At 44.3% G+C, this 20,559-nt stretch overlaps 2 protein-coding genes across 3 annotated transcripts in view; one reads left to right on the top strand and one right to left on the bottom strand.

Annotated features, from left to right (window-relative positions):
• Window positions 1–238: 238 nt before the first annotated feature.
• On the bottom strand, window positions 239–20,543 carry fbxo21 (F-box protein 21). 2 transcript variants are annotated; one of them, XM_056274489.1, is made up of 12 exons: window positions 20,310–20,543; window positions 19,529–19,664; window positions 15,340–15,449; window positions 15,034–15,155; window positions 14,630–14,776; window positions 12,680–12,816; window positions 12,417–12,553; window positions 11,881–12,060; window positions 10,291–10,423; window positions 8,476–8,666; window positions 2,897–3,054; window positions 239–1,219 (listed from the first exon to the last, which is right to left on the bottom strand). In XM_056274489.1, exons 1-12 carry the CDS (start codon window positions 20,531–20,533, stop codon window positions 978–980), a joined length of 1,917 nt encoding a protein of 638 aa, XP_056130464.1. In that variant the 5' UTR covers window positions 20,534–20,543; the 3' UTR covers window positions 239–977. The 2 variants fall into 2 exon arrangements, with proteins under 2 accessions (XP_056130464.1, XP_056130472.1); XM_056274497.1 differs by having other exon boundaries at window positions 15,340–15,434.
• The window catches only part of nf2a (NF2, moesin-ezrin-radixin like (MERLIN) tumor suppressor a), a 40,801-nt gene continuing 40,630 nt past the window's right edge, over window positions 20,389–20,559 (top strand). The window contains exon 1 of the transcript XR_008809832.1: window positions 20,389–20,452. The gene's annotated coding sequence lies outside the window, so the exon portion shown is untranslated. The remainder of the gene's footprint in view (window positions 20,453–20,559) is intronic.

Below are 20,559 nucleotides of genomic sequence, written 5' to 3'. Positions count from 1 at the left end.
AACATCCAACTCAGCTCGCCGATTGACCAAAAGCCCCCCCCCCCTTTATCATGACCTAGTTCACCGTGGACTTCTTCCATTAGGTTTTTTGTTTGTCCTTACGCGTGTCATGAGAGGATAATAACTTATTTGGTACCCAGATATGAATACGACACGGTCCACTCCCGTATCCATTTAGTTTATCCCTGATCATGTGAGGCTCACATGGTAAGTCAGACAGAAACAAAGCTACTTGAAAAGTTTTATTTCCATCACTCATTTCCTCGTTTACCAAAAGTTGTCATTCCTGTTTCAAGTTGCTCCTTCTCCTTGTCCATTCTTGTTTTGTTTTTGTTTTTTAAATAGGCAGCCCAACACACCGATGAGCCCTTAAATTCTAAAATGTTTGACTTGTAAATGTACAGAAAAAAAATAACACAACATTCTACAAAGGTGAAAGTTAGACTTTCACAAGTGCATGAAACTTGATTGAAAGATGTGATTTGAGAGATGAGTTAAGTGAAGAGCATTTCTGAATGAAGTCTGCATTATGTGCGTGTTAGTCTCTGTGGCACTGGAACTGTGAGTGGTTATAGGAGAGTGGCTTCTTGTCTTGACGGGGTGGGTGGGGTAAAGTTAGATTTGCCAGGCTACCAATCCCAAATTTACTCCTTCCCCTTAGTGTTCGCTTCAAATCATCTGGTCTTCATCCTTGTTCTAAACTCTGCTCGTATCAAAGCTGAGTGACGCTGAAGCCACATGAGCTACTGCATCATTTCTTGTAACACTTTCATAATTTTCCAGAATTATTCTGACAAGATCAAGTTATCATTACAACCTCATTATTGCAGATGTGAATTTGTAAACATGACCAAGTCTTAATCTGAAGTGAAGGCATCAGCAAGCTTGGCTGTGAACTGAGAATGGGTGTGAGAGGATGAAATTCAGCCTGGGCGCAGGTGGGGTGGGCGTGGGATTAATCGGAAATACATGCTTGGCTACATCGCTGTGGCTTGGTCGTGGTTTTGCTCCATAGCGCTACTCTGGCTTTGGTTGCTAGTGGCGGGCGCCAGTCTGTGGTAAAGCTGCCGGACCGTGCCCAGCGTCTCTGCCATGTCCTCAGGGTAACACATCTGCAGCTCCTCGTTGGCAACATAGTGAGTGTCAGAGAACTCTGAGAAGTAGCGGCCCACCTCCGGATGGCCAATCTCCAGGGGAGCTGAGTGGGGCTCTAGGTTTTCTGAGGTAGAAAAAGTAAAGATGGTTAACATTTGACGCTGCCCCCCCCCCCCAACTTTTTCCCAATTGTACTTGACCAATTACCCCATTCTTCTGAGCCTTCCCGGTCACTGCTCCACCCCTTCTACCGATCCGAGGAGGGCTGCAGACTACCACATGCCTCCTCCGATACATGTGGAATCGCCAGCCACTTCTTTTCACCTGACAGTGAGGAGTTTCGCCAGGGGGACGTAGCGCGTGGGAGGATCACGCTATTCCCCCCAGTTCCTCCCCCCCCGAACAGGCGCCCCAACCGACCAATGGAGGGACTAGTGCAGCGACCAGGACATGTACCCACATCTGGGTTCCCACCCACAGACACAGCCAATTGTGTCTGTAGGGACGCCTGACCAAGCCAGAGCAGGGATTCGAACCGGCGATCCCCGTGTTGGTAGGCAACGGAATAGACCGCCATGCCACCTGGATATCCCTAACAAGATTATTCTTTTCAAAACTATAAAGTGGGATGAAACTAAAACATTGTTTTTGGAATAACACATTTTAACAAGCACTAGTTAACAATGGGAGAAGTGTGTGCAGAACTTTTTCGGTCTTTTCTCCACCTGCCCATATAAAATCGGGTGTGAAGGAGCCATTTACTTTTACAGAGTCCCTTGCTCCCCGCTGCTGTTGTAGCCCAGAAATCTCACAATTGAGCATCAATGCGGAAGGGTCCTCCAAAGTAATCTGATCCCAGCAGAAACAACCTTGCGGTTTGAGATTTAGGGATGAGAGCAGTGGAAAACTGTTTTACTCGGTGCCAAAGTTCAGCCATTGACCTGTGGTGCAACGTGTGGAGCATCATGCTCTGCATCATGATGAACACAGCATGCAAACATTTGTTTTCATGACTGATCTAATTCACACCCATGGCTTCTAGTATCTGTATGACACCATGCTGTCTGGTACTAACAGGTGTGTTTTTTTCATTTTCTGGTTTGGATTGCATCAAACCATTGACTGTTTCTGGTGCCCTCAAGGGGAACTGGAAGTACAATGTGATGACTTCTCATGTTGACGGGTTTGTTGCTGCAATAAATGGATTTATGCCAAGAATCAAACATATTTTTCTCTCGTAGGCATTATTTTCTGCACTTTAATTTCTACCCTTTGATTGTTTAGAGGCCTTAAGGCGGCAAAAAACTCATTTTCTAGATTAAAAAAAAAATCTTTCCTAAAAATTACAAAACATGGCAATGTTTATATAGAGAAGCATTTTCTCCCAGATTTCATAAATCAACTCATGAACTCTCAGGGACCTACTGGGATGACCTGTATCAAAAGCTTGAGAACCCCAGTGACAGAAAACCAGACAAACTGGACAGGAAACTGTACCATGCATGTGTTGTACGTCACAGTTCCTCCACGTTTCATCGAGTTAAATTAAGCCTCTAATCTAACTGGGTGTTTCAAATTCTGGCTACAATGACAGTAGACCAGTTTTGTGGGTGAACATGAGAACTTTAAAATCAATCACAATATAGATACAATATAGATACTCATCTAAGTGACCTCTTCAGATGTCACTTAGATGAGTGATGAAACACATGTCAATAAACATTGTATCCAGATGAACTGATTCAACCTTCTTTGATGCTGAAACAGGTGTGTGAGTGGGGATGTTACACTTCATCCCTACCCTGTGCAGCATAGCGGCAGGTGCCGTCCTGGACCAGGACGTTGTAGAAGGGCTGGTTGTCACCGTTGGGGAGCTGTGGGACCCTCATGGTGGTGATCCATTCCTGGCTCATAGTGCACTTGGGGTCCCAGCCGTAAATGACGCAATTGTAACCCGACCTTGATGAGAGGAGAGAGGGGGAACAGACATTACCCAGGAGGACAGAAAACAGTTTGAAGAGTGACGAACTTGAGAAGAGGCTTACATTTTACAGTGAGTGACATAGCTTGGGACACACCGGTGTTCTGGTTCAGTTTATTATGCAAAACAAACATAAAAACAAACCCAGAACTAAGTCATCTATCCCCTTCCGAGCACCAACCGTCTCAACAGTACATCATTAACAAAGTGATTTTTCCCTGTTAAATTGCACATGAAAGTGTGCACATCAATATAAACACTTAAGAAAACGAGACGATGCCCAAATCAAAACTCACCTTTGTGAACAAAGACTAAGGATCTAGGAAACTAGGAACCAACTATAGGAAATGCCCCCCCACCCCCCATCAGAAAGGGTGAATTTTGATGTGGTCTAATCAGTTCACTAACCCCCCCCCTTTTTTTTTTCCTCCCAAATCATACATGGCCAATTACCCCACTCTTCCGAGCTGTCCCGGTTGCTGCTCCACCCCCTCTGCCGATCCGGGGAGGGCTGCAGACGACCACATGCCTCCTCCGATACATGTGGAGTCGCCAGCCGCTTCTTTTCACCTGACAGTGAGGAGTTTCACCAGGGGCACATAGCACGTGGGATGATCACGCGCTATTCCCCCCAGTCCCCACCCCCGAACAGGTGCCCTGACCGACCAGAGGAGGCGCTCTAGTGAAGCAAGCAGGACACCCCGCTTCCCACCCGCAGACACGGCCAATTGTGTCTGTAGGAACGCCGACCAAGCCGGAGGTAACACGGGGATTCGACCGCCGATACCTGTGTTGGTAGGCAACGGAATAGACCGCCACGCCCTCCGGACGCCCGGTTCACTAACATTTTGCTTTAGTTTTTGTCAAGACAAACACGCTGGCTTACTAGTCTGATTTATATATCCAAACAAAAAAAAACAAAAAAAAGACAAAAAACCAGATCCTGCCTGCCTACCAAAGGTGATTTTTTTTTGTTGGTCATTTTGTTTTCATCCTGAAAACCAGGTCATGAACAAATATTTTTCTGTACAATTTCTGCCAGCTGAGTTAGCACTGGTGCTGTGGTATAAATTAGAGGCGTCAAACTCAGTTTCACTAAGGGCCATACTGGGAAATGAGAACTACATCAAGGGCCAGACATGTATAGTTTGACCTACTTTTATTAAATTGAAAACATAAAAATATCTTGATTATATTGTTGCATGTTCCATATAGTCTTCTCGTGTACAATTTGGCCCACATAAATCCCTAAAAAATTCAACAAAAAAAAAGGTACTGGGCCACCATCGCATTTAGTCCAGCAAAATAATGCATTCTGATTACATTTTTACAAGTAGGCCACCATACAGCCAACCTGTTTCACAGGCCTCAATATGACAACGCAGTAGTTGTGTGGGACATTGTGTGGGACAAAATTAAAATGAAAATATCTTTGATCATGTAGTTTACATGTCCCATACAGCCTGGCCTTCTGGCAAGCAACCAGCTGCACATAAAACCCTAAAAACTACAAATAAACTTTGCAGTCAAGCAAAGCTCACATGCAGCCTATTTCACAGACTGATGTGCTGCACCGATGTCAGCATGCTATTGGGCCACACAGATTGGCCTATTTCCAGCCACCTGACATTTTTCCTCGGATGCAAGCTCATCAATTCTCAGCTACATCCTGAGCTGCAGCCACGTTCAGAATGGGGGTAAGATGTTTGTCTGCGAGGCGGGATCTGTGAGAGGATTTGTTGGTCTTCATCTCAGAGAACATTTCCATCCATCCATTCATTACCCAAACCATTTATCCTGCTCTCAGGGTCACGGGGATGCTGGAGCCTATCCCAGCAGTCACCGGGCGGCAGGTGGGGAGACACCCTGGACAGGCCGTCAGGCCATCACAGGGCACAGACAACCATTTACTCACACAAATAAGTGCTCAGGACATGGTCAGGGCACAGAGCAGTGGCATCGTGTTTGGGATGAATGGTGCGAACTCGCCCGCCCCAACTCAGTCAAACTTGGCCTTCAGTGCGCCACTGCACTGACTGTAAGTGCTCTGGAGCGCCGTCCGCATCATCTGCAAATGGATTTGTTAAAAGCTCAAACCTGAATTTCTGAGTCTCAAAGTTGGCAAATCTCTAACCGAATACTGCCTTGAGTGTCTTCAGTTTTTCCATGCATCGCTCTCTTGGGAAAGCAGTGGCGAACATGTTTGCCTCTGACTGACAGATAGGAAAGTGGACATAATTTCCCTGCCGCATTTGGATTTCCCACAAATGCAGTTTTGTTCGTAAGGCTTTCACTTCGTCATGCATATCCGTGATCAGCTGTTTGTGTCCCTGCAGTTTCATATCCAGGTTGTTGAGATGCTCCATTATGTCACACATAAAGGCCAAGTCACATATCCACTTTTCAACCTCAAGCTCGGCAAGGGTGCAATGGAGGCGCGCCCGTCTGTTTGGTTTGGCGTGCGTCGCTATGCAGACCACAGCTACAACTAGGTGGGCCAAAAAAAAGAACCCCCCCCCCTTTTCTCTCCTATTGTGTCCGGCCAATTACCCAACTCTTCCGAACCATCCTGGTTGCTGCTCCATCCCCTCTGCTGATCCGGGGAGGGCTGCAGACTACCACATGCCTCCTCTGATACAAGTGGAGTCACCAGCCACTTCTTTTCACCTGACAGTGAGGAGTTTTGCCAGGGGGAAGTAGCGTGTGGGAGGATCACGCTATTCACCCCCCCCGAACAGTCACCCTGACCGCCCAGAGGAGGCGCTGGTGCAGGAACGAGGACACATACCTACATCTGGCTTCCCACCTGCAGACACGGCCAATTCTGTCTGTAGCCAGAGGTAACACGGGGATTTGAACCAGCGATACCCATGTTGGTAGGCAACAGAATAGACCACTATGCTACCCGGACATCCTGTGGGCCAAAACTTAATGAGAACCTAACTGATAGGCAGGCTGGATCTGAATTTGTGAAGGGCCGGATTTGACACGTGGTGTAAATAGGCTTTCCTCTTTGCTTGCTCAGATACACCTACAGCAGTAGGTAGAGTACTTCATTGAAGGCAGGGTGAATTGGGAGCGGCCCATCTGGTCCAAAAGACACACCTGTGCACAACCCATGTGCTGCCTGCCATGAGGTGCAGCATCACACACCAGCTGTGTGCAAGTACAAACTAAGCCTAGTTGTAGCACACGTTCCTCGTAAGTCGATATTTATGCCACAGCTAGTTATTAGAGATTAGTTATTGTGCTACCAGATCCTAAATGAACAGCAGCTTTTATTTTGACACGGAAGGAAGTTGAGTTTGGCGGTTGTCGTGCATAGGTCATGAAGAAAAAAAAATCATTCACAAAGAAAAGAAGAAACATAAAAGGAGCTCACAGCAGGAGAGACAGAGCGTGTGGCGTGAGCTGCAGATGCATACTAATTGAGAGCCAACTAGCCAAAATTAAATCAAAACTGGAGTGGGGAGAGCTTTACCTTGCTGGCCATCTTCAGGGTTGCCACTGGTGGGCTAATTCATCCTTTTTGTCGTTAGAATTCATTGCTGGTTAGCATTCTGGTATTAGGCTAATGTTAAAACGGTTAGCTAATCACTCAGATTGCCCTGCTATGTAGTTTATCTCAAGTGTAGTTCAGTTAGCTTGAGGTTAGCCATGTTTTGTGCAATTAAGTTCAATGTGTATGGTTATAGTATATCGATTTAATTTGGCAAAGGATGTAGAATATGAGTGAAATTCATTTTGTTCATAACCTTAAAAAGAATGATCAGGTAAAAAATGAGGTTTATTTTTCTGCACTTGTGGAATGGAATTAGCAGTAATGGCAAGGATTATTTTTTGTCCTCTCTTTTTGTATTGTAAAGGTTTTCAATCTAACAACGCAATCATCAAAAAGCTTGAAAGTTTAAATAATTCAATTAAAACAACACTAAAGAAGATTGCTGTTTGAGTTGTGCCATCCATTCCCTGTGGTTGGCTAAGGCCTTTTTCCAAGTTTGGGCAGGAGCTGAAGCAAATTCCCCTAAATAACTTGACAGTTATTACTGAATAATTTACACCTACCAAGCTAGCTGGTTTCTCCATACTGCTTATGGTTCTAGGCTAGTTCATGGCAACATTTCTTCACAACAACAACATGACCTACTTAGAGCATTTAGAATGATTATTATTAGTAAATGGAAAGACAAGGGTGTTACAAGGGTGAATGGCTTTTGTTTGGGTGGCTGCCTGGAAGCCAATTTAAACATTAAGGCTCCAGTGCAATCATGTCCACTTAGCCAAAACAACAGGTACAGAGGGACGGAGAAATGTTAGGGTTTAGTAAAGCAGGAAGATCCAGTAAATCATAATTCACAAAACAGACGTTAGAGACTGCATGGTGGCTTAGTGGTTTACACAGTAAAAATGGTTCAATATTTCAACCTCGAGTTTGCATGCCCTTCGAATAGTCATGTGGCCTTTCTCTGGGCATGCCATTTTCTTCTCCCAATCCAAAAACATGCATGTTGTGGGGAGTTCGAGATTCTAAATTGCTTTTAGGTGTGAGTGGTGTACAGTTGATTTTGTGAGGACCCTGTGGTGATGAAATGGTTGACATATTCAGGTTGTCTCCCTGCTTTCTGCTGAACTTCTACTGGGATAGGATCCAGCTCGCCGAACTTGGAAGAAGCAGGTACAAAGGATGAATGAATGAATGAATGAATGAATGAATGAATGAATGAATGAAGAGTGGTCGGAACTGCAATGCACATGGACGGTTAGATGGCTACAGCACAGGGTGGGTGTTAAAGTACCTATGAATGACCTACGCAACCTCATTTTATTTAAACGCAATGTATTGGTGAGCTTCAGCCTAAATTCTGACTGGATAGGTCTGAAAGACAACATGCCACAATTGTCCTGCGCCAGACTCAAACATAAATTGCTCAGCTAGGGCCAAATCCCAATCCATCTATGCCAATATTAGTCATACAGACAATTTGCCAGCACTTTCAACTGCTCAAAAAATTTAATTAATTTTATGAGGAAGAAAAATTGACAGCAGAATGGCATTATCATCATCATCATCAAATTTCAAAACTATTTAATCTGGAAATTATGCATATACAGTCATCTCACATCTGAGTCCTAAAACTCTGTCATCAATAAATCTGTGAAGGCATTTCATTATGGGATACACTTCTCTCTGGATGCTCGCATGTTATACCGTTTGCAGGCGGGAGAAAAAGGAACAATATTTAATCCCGGCACTTTGGGGATTTCCCCCCCCAAACAAATGGAAAGACGACGACCTATAGAAAGCCATTTACAACAGAATGCAGCTTATCCTTCCTGGTACAAACTAAACTGGCTGAAGTCCATCTGACACCCTACGCCATAACCGAAGTGTGACCCACCTCTTGTGTTTCATGATGAGGCCAACTGAATACTGCACCCCCAGGTGCTCCGGAGAGCTGCGCCTCTTCATCTCGGGCTCCATGGGATGCTTTTTGTGCTGAATGTGCTCCAGCGTGTGCTGCACCAGGTAGCCCACGGCACCGTGCTGAGAGGGGTCCAATGCCTGGATGTGCTGCAGGATGTCCAGCACCTGAGATGAAGGGAGAAAATGTCAAGTTAAAAAGGAAGATCTGATAGATTGAAACATTGCTGAGTTAAAAGAAATTAAATAATTTTTGGGAGCATTTCAGTGTGCATGACGCTTTTGTACTATGTTTTGCACATTTTTTTGTCTTACAACTACATATTTTTTTCCGGTTGTACGCATACTTGGTTCGTCTTCGCGATTAATCGTAGCGCCACACCTGTACTGTGTGTTGTCTTCATTCACAGCGTACCTGTTTAGTTGTTGATATTAAGTAATCAGGATTATAGATTTCAAATAGCTTATCCAGAATCACAGTCATATTTATTGGCCATGTAGATGGAATTTGACTCCGGTTTCGTGGCTCTCTCGGTGTACTTAACACAGAATAACAATACTACAACGCAACAATCTCTAAGTATATATACACAAGGATTGACTATATACAGGCGAAATAAGAGATGACTAAGTACAATGGTCCAGAGAATATATCAGAGATGCTGAAATAGATGTTAGCAGGTTACTTACATACATGCCTGAGATAGATGAATATGACAGAGCGTACCAGTATATGTACAATGTACAGTACAGTATATACAGTATGGCTGGATTTGACAGTGTTAAGTGTTCATCTGAATGACAGCCCGTGGAAATAAACTTCAAATAGATTATTGTATTAATGCATTTGGGTGGATACATATGTTTGTATTTATTTTCATGTTTGTATGGTGGAGGTGGGGTATGGTTAGGAAATCTGCTGCAGACAGAGCACATGAGCGGTTTGACCAGCGAGAGAGAAACACATTAGGAACCTGAAAATGGCTTTATTAACCCATTATTTGAATGACTGTTTTGTGTGGCTCCCACTATGACAGGTGTTTATGAAACACTGAACTCAAAACACCAAAATGGTATGTATCAGGCTACTTGTGCACTTCCATCCCTGGTTAAACTCTGGTCACGGTTTCACCGCATGCAGACACACAAATAGCTTAGCTGTTGATTACCAAAAGCTGCTTACAGCTATGGATACCAACCAGCAGTAACCACTCCTACATCCAGTTTGCAGCCGACTTCCTAAACGCACACCTTTCACATTTAGTATTCTGCAGTGGTGGCTGGTGTCACTGCTGCTCTACACCTGGTATATATTCTTTCAATCACTTTAATCTCATTTTATTTATCATGCCTTTTAGTTGGCCCTGCGTAGATCATGTTACATTTAATATCCAACTTGCTAAATTACATGTACATTTACACCAGATTTTTCTTGCGGCTATATCCAATAACCTGCTAAACATCAGGAGGTTCATTAACATTTAACCTTGGATAAACATTAGCCTTAATAGTGTTGGGTTATTAATGGGCTATCTACTCCTCTATAGTGCTGAATATTTCAGAAACACCATTCTGTTATATGACCTCTTGAATAGGAGAGAAACATGTAAATCTTATGAATTCCACGCAGGTTTTTACTTAAAAAAAAAAAAAAAAAAAAACAACTTTAATGTAGTTGGGCTTAAAAGGCACATCTGCCAGCATACCCAATTTCCCTTCAGGGTTGAATAAAGTATTCTGATTCTGATGGAATTTTGGAATGATGGATACAAGAAAGATCTTGTCCTTTGACCTTTTCTGGCCAGATGCCCAGGTGGAAGTAGAGGCGAGCCTGCAGCAGCAAGTACTGGACGTTGTCGGGGTTTATAGTGAGGTAGAGGTCCAGAGAGTCTCTCAGAAGCTGGTAGGATTTCTCATTGCCCTCTCTGTAAGAAATAATGTTATGGTAATGTAGTCAAACAAATACTGCTAAAACCTCATCCACTTCAAGTACAACTTTAGTATTATCATGAGTATTGGAATACAATGAAATTGTTATGATTTGGCTCTGTCTGCCTTAACACAAAGGACACATCATCCCTACACTACACCTACATCGACTATGTACACAGAATTCATACATTATATAGTACATAATCTAGAAAAGTACACGATAACACAACAATGTGAGGTTCATATGGGTGTGTCAGCTATTCAGCAACCTGACTGCCTGTGGAAAGAAACTATTAATGAGACGGGTGGTGTGTGATTTGATGCTCCGCTAATGTTTTTTAGAAGGAAGGAGTGAGAACGGAACATGAGTGGGATGGCTGATGTTCTGAATGATGTTTTGTGCTTTCCTTTTGCAGCGTGCGGTGTGAATATTATGAAGTTTTGGTAGTTCCTGGTCAGTGATTTTTGCTGCTGTCTTTACAGTCCTTTGCAGCAGTCTGCAGTCCTGAGCAGTCAGGTTTCCAAACCACACTGTGTGATACAGCCTGTCAAGACACTCTCCATGGTACTGCGATAAAAGTTCATGAGTTTTGGTACTCATGCCAATTTCCTGAGACACCTCAGAAAATACAGTCTCTGCTGTGCCTTCCTGAGGAGGCAATTGGTGTTGAGAGACCATGTGAGGGTGTCTGTGGTGTGTAAACCGAGAAATCCAAAACTGTCCACAATTTCGACAGATGACCCATTGATGGAAATGGGAATGTGATTTCCTCTGACCTTTCTAAAGTCAACAATGGTTCTTTTGTCTTATTGAAATTTAGAGAGGTTGTCATGGCACCATACGGTTTAATCTTCCACTTCCCTCCTATAGACCTTCTCATCACTGTTGCTTATTAGTCCAATCACTGTGGTGTCATCCGCAAATTTAATATTTTTGTTGTCATATTTGGCAACACAGTCGTGTGTAAAGAGACTATACAATAGAGGACAAAGACAGCAGCCCGGAGTCAAGTCTGTTCGAAGACCTAATGTAGATGAGTACATTTTATCTATTCTCAGTCTGGGGCCTGCCTGTCGGGAAATCAAATAGCCAATTACAGATAAGAGTTGCACACAAGTATCCATCAAAACTGAATCATTTAATTTTTCAGGACACTCCTTTAAATGTTTCTGGGCTTTCCCTGGTCTGGTTTAGAGTATTCGATAATTTAAATCATTGTTGCCTTTGATTATCTTTGAGGATGGATATGCCATAGCATCCCTGAAGAAAAGGGATAAAGGTTTACCAGCTGTCATAATGTCCAAATTAATATGAGAAGCATTTATCATGGGACAAAACGTCTACCTTATCCATCCATCATCACAAACCCAGCCTCAACAATCATCCAGCCACCTACACAAAAGCAAATATTATAGCACTATTGCATGTTTAATGGACCACATCCCTTACCCTCGCTTGCCAATATTCAGCAGGTTTCCCACCATCCTGAGCAGCACCTCAGTAGTGCTGATGGCACTGTAGTAATCCGCTGTCACCTGTTGGCCAATAAGATACTCACACTCCTTGGCTGTCAGCTGCTTGCCTTTACCAAAAGCGTCGATGTAGACAAAGTCGTAGATGTCCTCAGTCCTGCAGAGAGGTTGATTCAAATATCATATAAATGAAATTCATTTAATTTATAAAGTCATGCATTATACCCTTTACAAAACTTCACTACAAATTAAAGGAGGATATGTGGGCCTGGAGGGCAGTCAAGGGAGAGAGGATGCAATTAAAAAACGAGAAATCAATTGGGTAGCGTAACTGACTGACAGTTTTTATATATTTTGTGGCCAGTTAAACATTCGGCATTTCAATGTTTCAGGCTCGGCTTTCACACCTACATGATGCCCAACGTTCTCAGACTGAACGTGCTTCATGAGTAAAACCCTCTGCTTCAAAGCTGCAATGGGAGAGACTTCAAATGCTTTCTTTATAGACCATACCCTCTCAGTTTCTGGCACCAGCGCAGCAGGAAGTGATTGGGGAAGTTAACAGGCTCCAGCTGAACTCCCAGATTCCGTGCCAGTGTCATGTAGAGGATAGCGAGGCTTATAGGAATACCCGTACAGCGTAGAAGCACCTAAAACACAAAAATCAGGAGTCCATAGTTATGGTTTGAGTAATCCAAGGCTGAGGAATGTGTAATAATTTGGCAATGACAAATCTTGCGATGTGACATAAGTTGTGTTGCCTGTGAGAAACGTACCTGGTGAATGTAAGAGTTCAGAGGGTTGTAGTAGTCAAACTCATTGCCTTTGTATTGAAGTTGCTCGTATAAGACAGAGTTAAGGGCACACACCACCTGTCTCTGGAGCTCAAAGTCCTCTACAGCGAGGCAGTCACCTACATGATGGACACAACATGGAATTCATTCACAAATTAGCAGGGCAGTTTACATTGAATCTTGTGTGGCATTACTGTTCAGATTCACACCTGCCAAGTGGAGGATGAAATCAACAGGCAGCTGTGTAGAACAGTTATATGGACAAAAATTGCCAAAATAATGATTTATTACAACATTAGAGTTACAGATGTTGCAATTAATTATATCAAAAACTATCCTATCATGAGAAAGGAACAAGACAGAAGGCACTGTCATGTCATGTGTGAACAAACACTATGCGTAAATCTTATGGACAGAAGCTGTATGTGTAAACAGGGAAAAGCACAAGCGGCAGAAAAATCATTCTGGCAATGTTACAGAATGTATGTTTGAAAAAGGCTCAAGATGAGATTTTAGCAATGACCAGAATCTTATGGCCCTGATACGGCAGTCTCGCAATTTTACCACCTACCTGACCACATCTACTTTATATTCTTGGAGGCATCTCAGAGGTTTCTACTACCATTTTTTGGTTGACATTTGAGAAAGGATTTTACATCAAGTCTATCATAACAATTAGCTAACTTTTAATGTCACTCATTTGCTTTCTTTATCTTGGTAGAACTCAAAATTACATGATGATTTGAATCTGACTAAATATAAGCTAGTTAAGAGTGCAAATATCCAATATTAACAATAGAGGAAGAGATATCTGGTTCTAGACTGCACGTTTCTTCGACGATACTTCCAAGGTACTGAAAGGATTGAACTTTTTCTATAAGTTGGCCATGGATGGCCAACCTATAGAATAAGTATGTTGGTGATATCCGGCCATCCGTGGCCGGTATCACCAATAGACTGAAAGCTACCCACACTGCCTTTGGCTGACTTTCTCATCGTGTTTTCTATGATTGTGAGCTCAAGATATCAACCAAACTCATGGTTTACCGTGCAGTGGTTCTTTCAACCCTCCTGTACGGTTTTGAAGCCTGGACCCTCTACAAGTACCAAATCCATAAACTAGAATGCTTCCACCAGCAAAAACTGAGAAGTATTCTGGGAATTTCCTGGCAAGAACGGGTCACCAACAATCAAGTTCTTGAAAGAGCCGATCTCCTTTCCATCGAGACGACAATTGAACATCACCAGCTGCGGTGGCTTGGCCACATCCAGAGGATGCCAAACGACAGACTCCCAAAACAAATGCTATACTCCGAACTGACTGAAGGTCAAAGAAAAAGAGAAGCTCCCAAAAAACGCTACAAGGACTGTATCAACAGAACGCTGATCACCTTCAACATCGACCCTAAGAACTGGCTGGCTCAACGCATGTGGAAAAAAAGTGCCGCCGCCGAAAAATCCACCAAGAGCAGAGAGCCGCAGGAACGGGTCCACCCCCTACTATCCCCTGTCCACGCTGTTCCACTCCGTTCTATTCTCACCTTGGACTGTCAAGCGATCTTTGTTTCAAGCACACACCTTAATCTCTTGGAATGGATCCTCGGACATGAGAGATGCCAACGACGACAGGAAGAGAGGTCATGGAAGTGCTTGAGATGACTAATTTTCACATTTTGCTTCAACAATAAATCATTGCTAAATGACTTAAAGTTTACTAGCTGGCACATTTTGTAAATACAAAAATGTATTTTATGAGAACAAGTTCAAAAAGTAAGCATTAACCTTATACATAAAACAAGGGAGTGTATGAGTGTGTGTAGAATACACATTTGTTGTATGAATAAGGCTGGGCCAAAGGCATGAATTTGTGCTTGCATCGGAGTGTGCAAGGCAAGTTTTCACACCCATTTTTGCTGAAGTTGAAGGGCCCACCTTGAGTTGTCCTCAGGCTGGGGTGGGAGGGGTTCTTGGTTCGCAACATCTTCTTCACCTTCTCAGTGATCTCATCCAGCTGGGCTGATATACTTTCCAAGGTGACATCTGCCAAGGGGTTACAATACTGGTCCACCAGCACAGCTCCTAGAATAGAAGGAGTGAGTAAGCAAGAGATATGACTGGACAATACGTAGTTTACCATAAAACATAGCATTTTAATTTTAGATTTGAAGTGGCCTGTCAATCCTGGCTGACTGAAGTCACACAGTGTCCAGAAAACTTTATAATGAACAGTCTTAACATTTGACAAACCAAAATTCTCTTTTTGTGTAATCTCATGCCCACTATCATGCCTGACCACAAGTTGACAAACATAAGTGAATAGAAATTAAAGCCCTTACCTTGCAGAGCTGACTGCTGCTCCTGTGGCTGTTCCAAAAAGGTTTTCAAACTCCGTAGGATTTTCTGCTGCCGCAGGAAGTATAAGATTTTATTTGCATAGTATTTCAGCGTCAAGGTTTTCCTAAGGAACAGGATAGTTGGGGAATGGAATGAAGAATAAGTGACGGATGAGAGAATAAAAGTATATTTTTTAGTCACAAAAGGTCTCAGAGGATTAACATGGCCAACTTGTGAATTACTGCGAAATGTATTGTGTGCAAACAGTTTTCTGCTAAAGTAGAGACTGTGGAAAGCATGGTTCTCACCTCTTGTCTGAATTGAGTATGAAGAGGAGTTCATCTTCACAGAAGTGCTCTGGCGCCCCAAGCGACTCAATCTCTGCAAAGCTATCTCCCAGCACCTGGCCAACGCAAGGCTGCGTTATAGATGTTCGAGTTAGTTTGAATAAGCCAAGCCCATTCATTCTCACAAGCACACTTCTCATACCAGGTCAACCAATTCAAAGAAGCACATGGCAAGATGTGTTCTATACAAACTTCTGTAAAAGAAAACACTATAGAACATAGCTGTAATGTCCGTAGACGCCTTGTCTTACTGACATAAGAATAATTCAAGAACGAGCCGACTTCGTAGGTTCTTAACTCTGTGTAGCTTTTACTAGCGTTCATCCGACATACAACCTTCATAACATGCGCTTCTAACTTCCTGTATACGTCACACGCACTGCACGTACATCCGTGAGTAGGTCAAGTTAAACACGTGACCTTTCATTCATTACATCTCCCCCTCTAAGATTATTTTCTAAACATTTCTCTGAACATTTACTGCCAACAATTTTAACCTGTATATCACCCCCCTTTTCACAAAAAATTAAAAATCTCCCACAGTACACAAGTCCATACGCCTCACAAATCCAGCCGGATTGCTGGCTTGCTCACCCTGCCAGAGCGAGTAACATATGGTGTGGAAGTTGGCATTTCTGCTGCTCGGGACTCATCCGTGTTTCCACTCTCCCCTGGAGTGACATGGTCAGGATCCCTGCTGACAAAGGTGAGTGTTTTGGGTGTGGCCAACAGGTGGCGCCTGTTCCTTCTGTAATGTTCACCTTGAGCTGTCTCCACTATGTAGGATCTGGGAGTGGAGCTCTGACTGTGAACAACTGCTGGCATTGTCCATGTTTTCTGTCCATCAAGTTTGGTGAGTACTGCGTCACCCGAGTTCAGTGGGCGCAGTGTCCGCACGCCGTTCCTGCGGTTGTAGTAGAAAGCCTGCCTCGATTTGGCTGCGGCGTCAGCGGTTTTGATCAGTTCCTCTTTAGGCCAGGCCGGTTTCAGGTTATGCTGCAATGTGGGTAAGGTGGTTCTGAGTCTCCTACCCATGAGCAATTCCGCTGGACTGGCTCCAGTGGAAGAAGAGGGTGTAGCTCTGTATGTCAACAGGGCGAGGAGGGGGTCTTCCTGCCTTAATATGCTTTTGGCTATCTGAACAGCCCTCTCTGCCTGTCCATTACTCTGGGGGTAGTGTGGGCTTGAAGTCACATGGATGAAATCATAATCCTCACTGAACCTCCTCATCTCTTCTGAAACTAGCTGTGGCCCATTATCACTAACTACAATTTCAGGGATACCAAAACGTGCAAATGTAGCCTTCAGCCTAGCTACAACCTGACTGCTAGTAGTTGTTGGTAGATTTAGGATCTCCAAAAACCTGGAATAATAGTCAGACACTATCAAGTAGTTTTGCTTTTTTGTACTCACACAGGTCTATGCCAACTTTCTGCCATGGTCTGGATGGGAGCTCACTTGACATTAAAGGCTCTTTTCTCTGTGTGTTCTTGTGTTCTCTGCAGAATTGAAATTGCTGTATCTTTGTTGTAATGTGCTCTGTCATTTTGGGCCACCACACTGACTGGCTAGCTCTCTCTCTGCACTTAACTATCCCCTGGTGCCCGTTGTGTATTCTGTCTAAGATCACCTCCCTCATCTCTGTGGGAATGACGATACGACTGCCTCTGATGACTAAACCATCTACCTCAGATAACTCCCCTCTCACCTGATAAAAGTCTCTGACTGTCTCCGGCACTTTATCGACATACTCAGGCCAGCCGTGTCTGATGAAGCCCAACACTGTCTGGAGCTGCAGATCCCCATCCGTGCTCTGTTTTATCTCCTGCATCCTTTGAGGTGTGGCAGGTACCTGGCACACGATGGCATCAATGTGCGCTGCAACATCATCATGAGAAGCACCATCTCCGTAGCGCTGCTCTGGGCCTCTGGAGAGTGCATCAGCCACAGCTAAAGTTTTGCCTGGTGCGTATTCAGCCACTGCATTGAAACGCATCAGCCTCATTAACAGTCTCTGGCACCTAATGGGCACATTATCCAAGTCTTTGCTGTTCATGAGAGGCACTAGTGGTTTATGATCGGTGACAAGTCTGAAATTGTCAAGCCCAAACAAGTACTTCTCGAACCTTTCACATGCCCAGACGCTGGCTAAGCACTCTTTCTCGATCTGTGCGTACCTTGTCTCTGCGTCACTCAGCCGTCGGGAGCAGTAGGCCACGGGCTTCCAGTGTTCCCCGTGCTGCTGGAGCAGAACGCCTCCCAGCCCGTAGCTGCTGGCATCTGCTGACACCACCGTAGCCTTAGTGACGTCATAAAAGGTGAGTACCGGGGCGGTGGCGAGTGCTACTTTAAGGTCTTGGAATGCTGTGTTCTGTGCAGGTCCCCACAGCCACTCTGTCGTTGCTTTAAGCAGTCCATAAAGCGGCTGACCTACAGTGGACAGCTCTGGGACGTATTTTGCCAAATAGTTCACCATCCCGAGGAACCTCTTGAGTTCCGTCACGTTCTGGGGCTGAGGAAAGTTCTCTATTCCGGCCACTTTGTCCGGGTCAGGTCTGATGCCTGCCTCGTTGATGATATGACCAAGGAAGCGGACTTGTTTCTGTTTGAACTTGCATTTCGCTTGGTTCAGTTTGAGACCTGCTGTTTCAATGACCCCCAGCGCCTCTGCTAGGCGCCGGTCATGGATTTCCTCAGTCTCTCCATGTATAAGGATGTCATCCATGTACACCTCTGTGCCCTCTAGCCCGGTCAGAGTTTCCGCCATCTTTCTCTGGAAAATCTCTGGAGCACTCGTTATACCAAATGGAAGGCGGCAGAAAGCATACCTCCCAAATGGGGTGATGAAAGTGGTGAGCCCCCTGCTGTCTTCATGCAAGGGGATCTGGTAAAACCCACTTGCTGCATCCAACGTTGTGAAGAACTTTGACCCTGCGAGCCTTGGCATTATTTCCTCCATAGTGGGCAGCACGTATTTCTCACGTTTCACTGCTCGATTCAGCCTCCTGAGGTCAGCGCAGCAGCGAACCTCTTTCTTGTTCGGTTTCAGCACCGGCACCATAGCGGCGCACCATTCTGTGGGCTGAGTCACTTTTTCAATAATGCCCTCATTTTCCATGCGCTGCAGTTCTTTCTTAACCAGTGGTACAAGTGGCAGCGGTATCCGTCTGGCTGTATGCACCGCGTATGGCTGGGCACCCTCCACCAGAGCTATCTTCACTGGGTCTGTTTTCAGCAGTCCACTTGAACCGAAAACTCCACTGACCTCATTCATCCGCTTCACTAGACCCATCTCCACTGTTTCTCCTGGCTGCTGGCTACGTTGATAGAAGCACGCCCTCTCATGTATGATGTTACGGCGGGGAATAAAGTAGTCATCGAACTTTTTCAGTACGATATCATAGTCCACTTTATCACCCTCCGCCGCGAAGTCAAACGAGCTGAATATCTTTTCAGCCTCGCTGCCCATTGCATAAATCAGCGAACTCACTTGAATCTCCCCGTCGTCTTTATCCAGCTTTGTCGCGAGCCTGAAGCGCGAAAACCGTTGTCTCCACTCCGGCCATTCAACGGGGCAGTCAAACTTGAATTCACTCGGCGGATTAAACTTCGGCATGACCGCTCGTGTTCCGATACACAGACTATTCTGACACCATGTAATGTCCGTAGACGCCTTGTCTTACTGACATAAGAATAATTCAAGAACGAGCCGACTTCGTAGGTTCTTAACTCTGTGTAGCTTTTACTAGCGTTCATCCGACATACAACCTTCATAACATGCGCTTCTAACTTCCTGTATACGTCACACGCACTGCACGTACATCCGTGAGTAGGTCAAGTTAAACACGTGACCTTTCATTCATTACAATAGCCATAGGAACAGAAATGAAAAACTGTTTTTTTTTTTACAAAGACTGACCAAGTTAATGTTATTAAGACTTAGTGCTGGATGATATGGAAACCATGGTCAAGATAATCGGAAATTTCCCTTTAGATGTACATCACTATCTGCTTACCGAGGCAAAAAAAACAAAACAAATCAAATTCAAGTTCATTACATTAAACTGTTTGGTCATGTAAATTAGTCAGCAAAGTGCAGGCATACATTCTCACGTAGGAAAGGAGTTGGAATAATAGATGGACTACTTACAACTTCTGTGAAGAATCTCTTGGAGATCGATTCCACTGTCCTTCTGATCTGTATACCAACAATATGCCGTGTTCTGTATTCTTTTAGCCAATCACAACACTCCTTCTGACGGTAATACTTCTGCAATCTTGGCCATCTGTTGAGCATAATAGAAAAGAAAATATATCGCGATGATTTTGCATTGCATTAACTACAAAATGCCCAGAATCAGTTTGACTACCCAATTAAAAATACCAGTTAATGACATGTTAAACTCTTGTTATGTCAACACTACTTAGGAGAGGGTTGCTGGCTGTATGGCGTAGTGGCAGAGGAAATCATAACCCAACTCCGACTCCAGGCATTCTCTCTATAAAGGGGAAAGCAGCCAGAGGAGCAAAGCGGCACTCAACGGCCAAGTAGTCAGGAGGTAGGCTTCCACAAGCTTAACTGCATCATCCAAGGTCACACTACTTCATTCTCAGGTAAATTTTAGGAAAAACGGTTTGTCTCGCTACGCGAAATAGATTTTCTGAGATTTCCAGCCTTCTTAAACGGATTACATATCGCTGACCTGGCATGACTTGCAAATCAGTGCAGCAGCGCAATGTCAACCGTTTGACCAATCTTTGCCTGGCCACGTAACCGATTTTGATTACTCAAGCGGAAGAAAGCGCACAAACTGACAGAGAGACGCAGTTTCCGATGACGGACACAACAGCAAAAGACGCAACTTCGAAAACGTAGGATGCAAAAAAACAAAACAAAACAAAAACCAAAACAAAAACAAAAAACACAGCACCTGAGTTTGTACTGGTGTCCCCAGACCTTCCCCCTTCCGTGGCAGACGTCGTGTAGCCGCTTGCAAGTGCGGGAAACGTTGCAAATGTCCACGTGTTTCAGGACGGGGAAGCACAAAATGTGTTCGAGCAGTTCAGCGGGCAGGTCGGTCATTTTTTTAATTTGGGGCTCCAAAACAGTCCCATTTAGAATAAAACAGCCGTCTCCAGCCACAGACGTCGCCATCTTTACTGTTTACCCAATTACCTCAT

This window comes from Lampris incognitus, chromosome 1 (genome assembly GCF_029633865.1).
Source record: "Lampris incognitus isolate fLamInc1 chromosome 1, fLamInc1.hap2, whole genome shotgun sequence".
Lineage (NCBI taxonomy): Eukaryota > Metazoa > Chordata > Actinopteri > Lampriformes > Lampridae > Lampris > Lampris incognitus.
The sequence above is the reverse complement of the archived record's forward strand: the minus strand, read 5'-3'. Positions and strand labels throughout refer to the sequence as shown.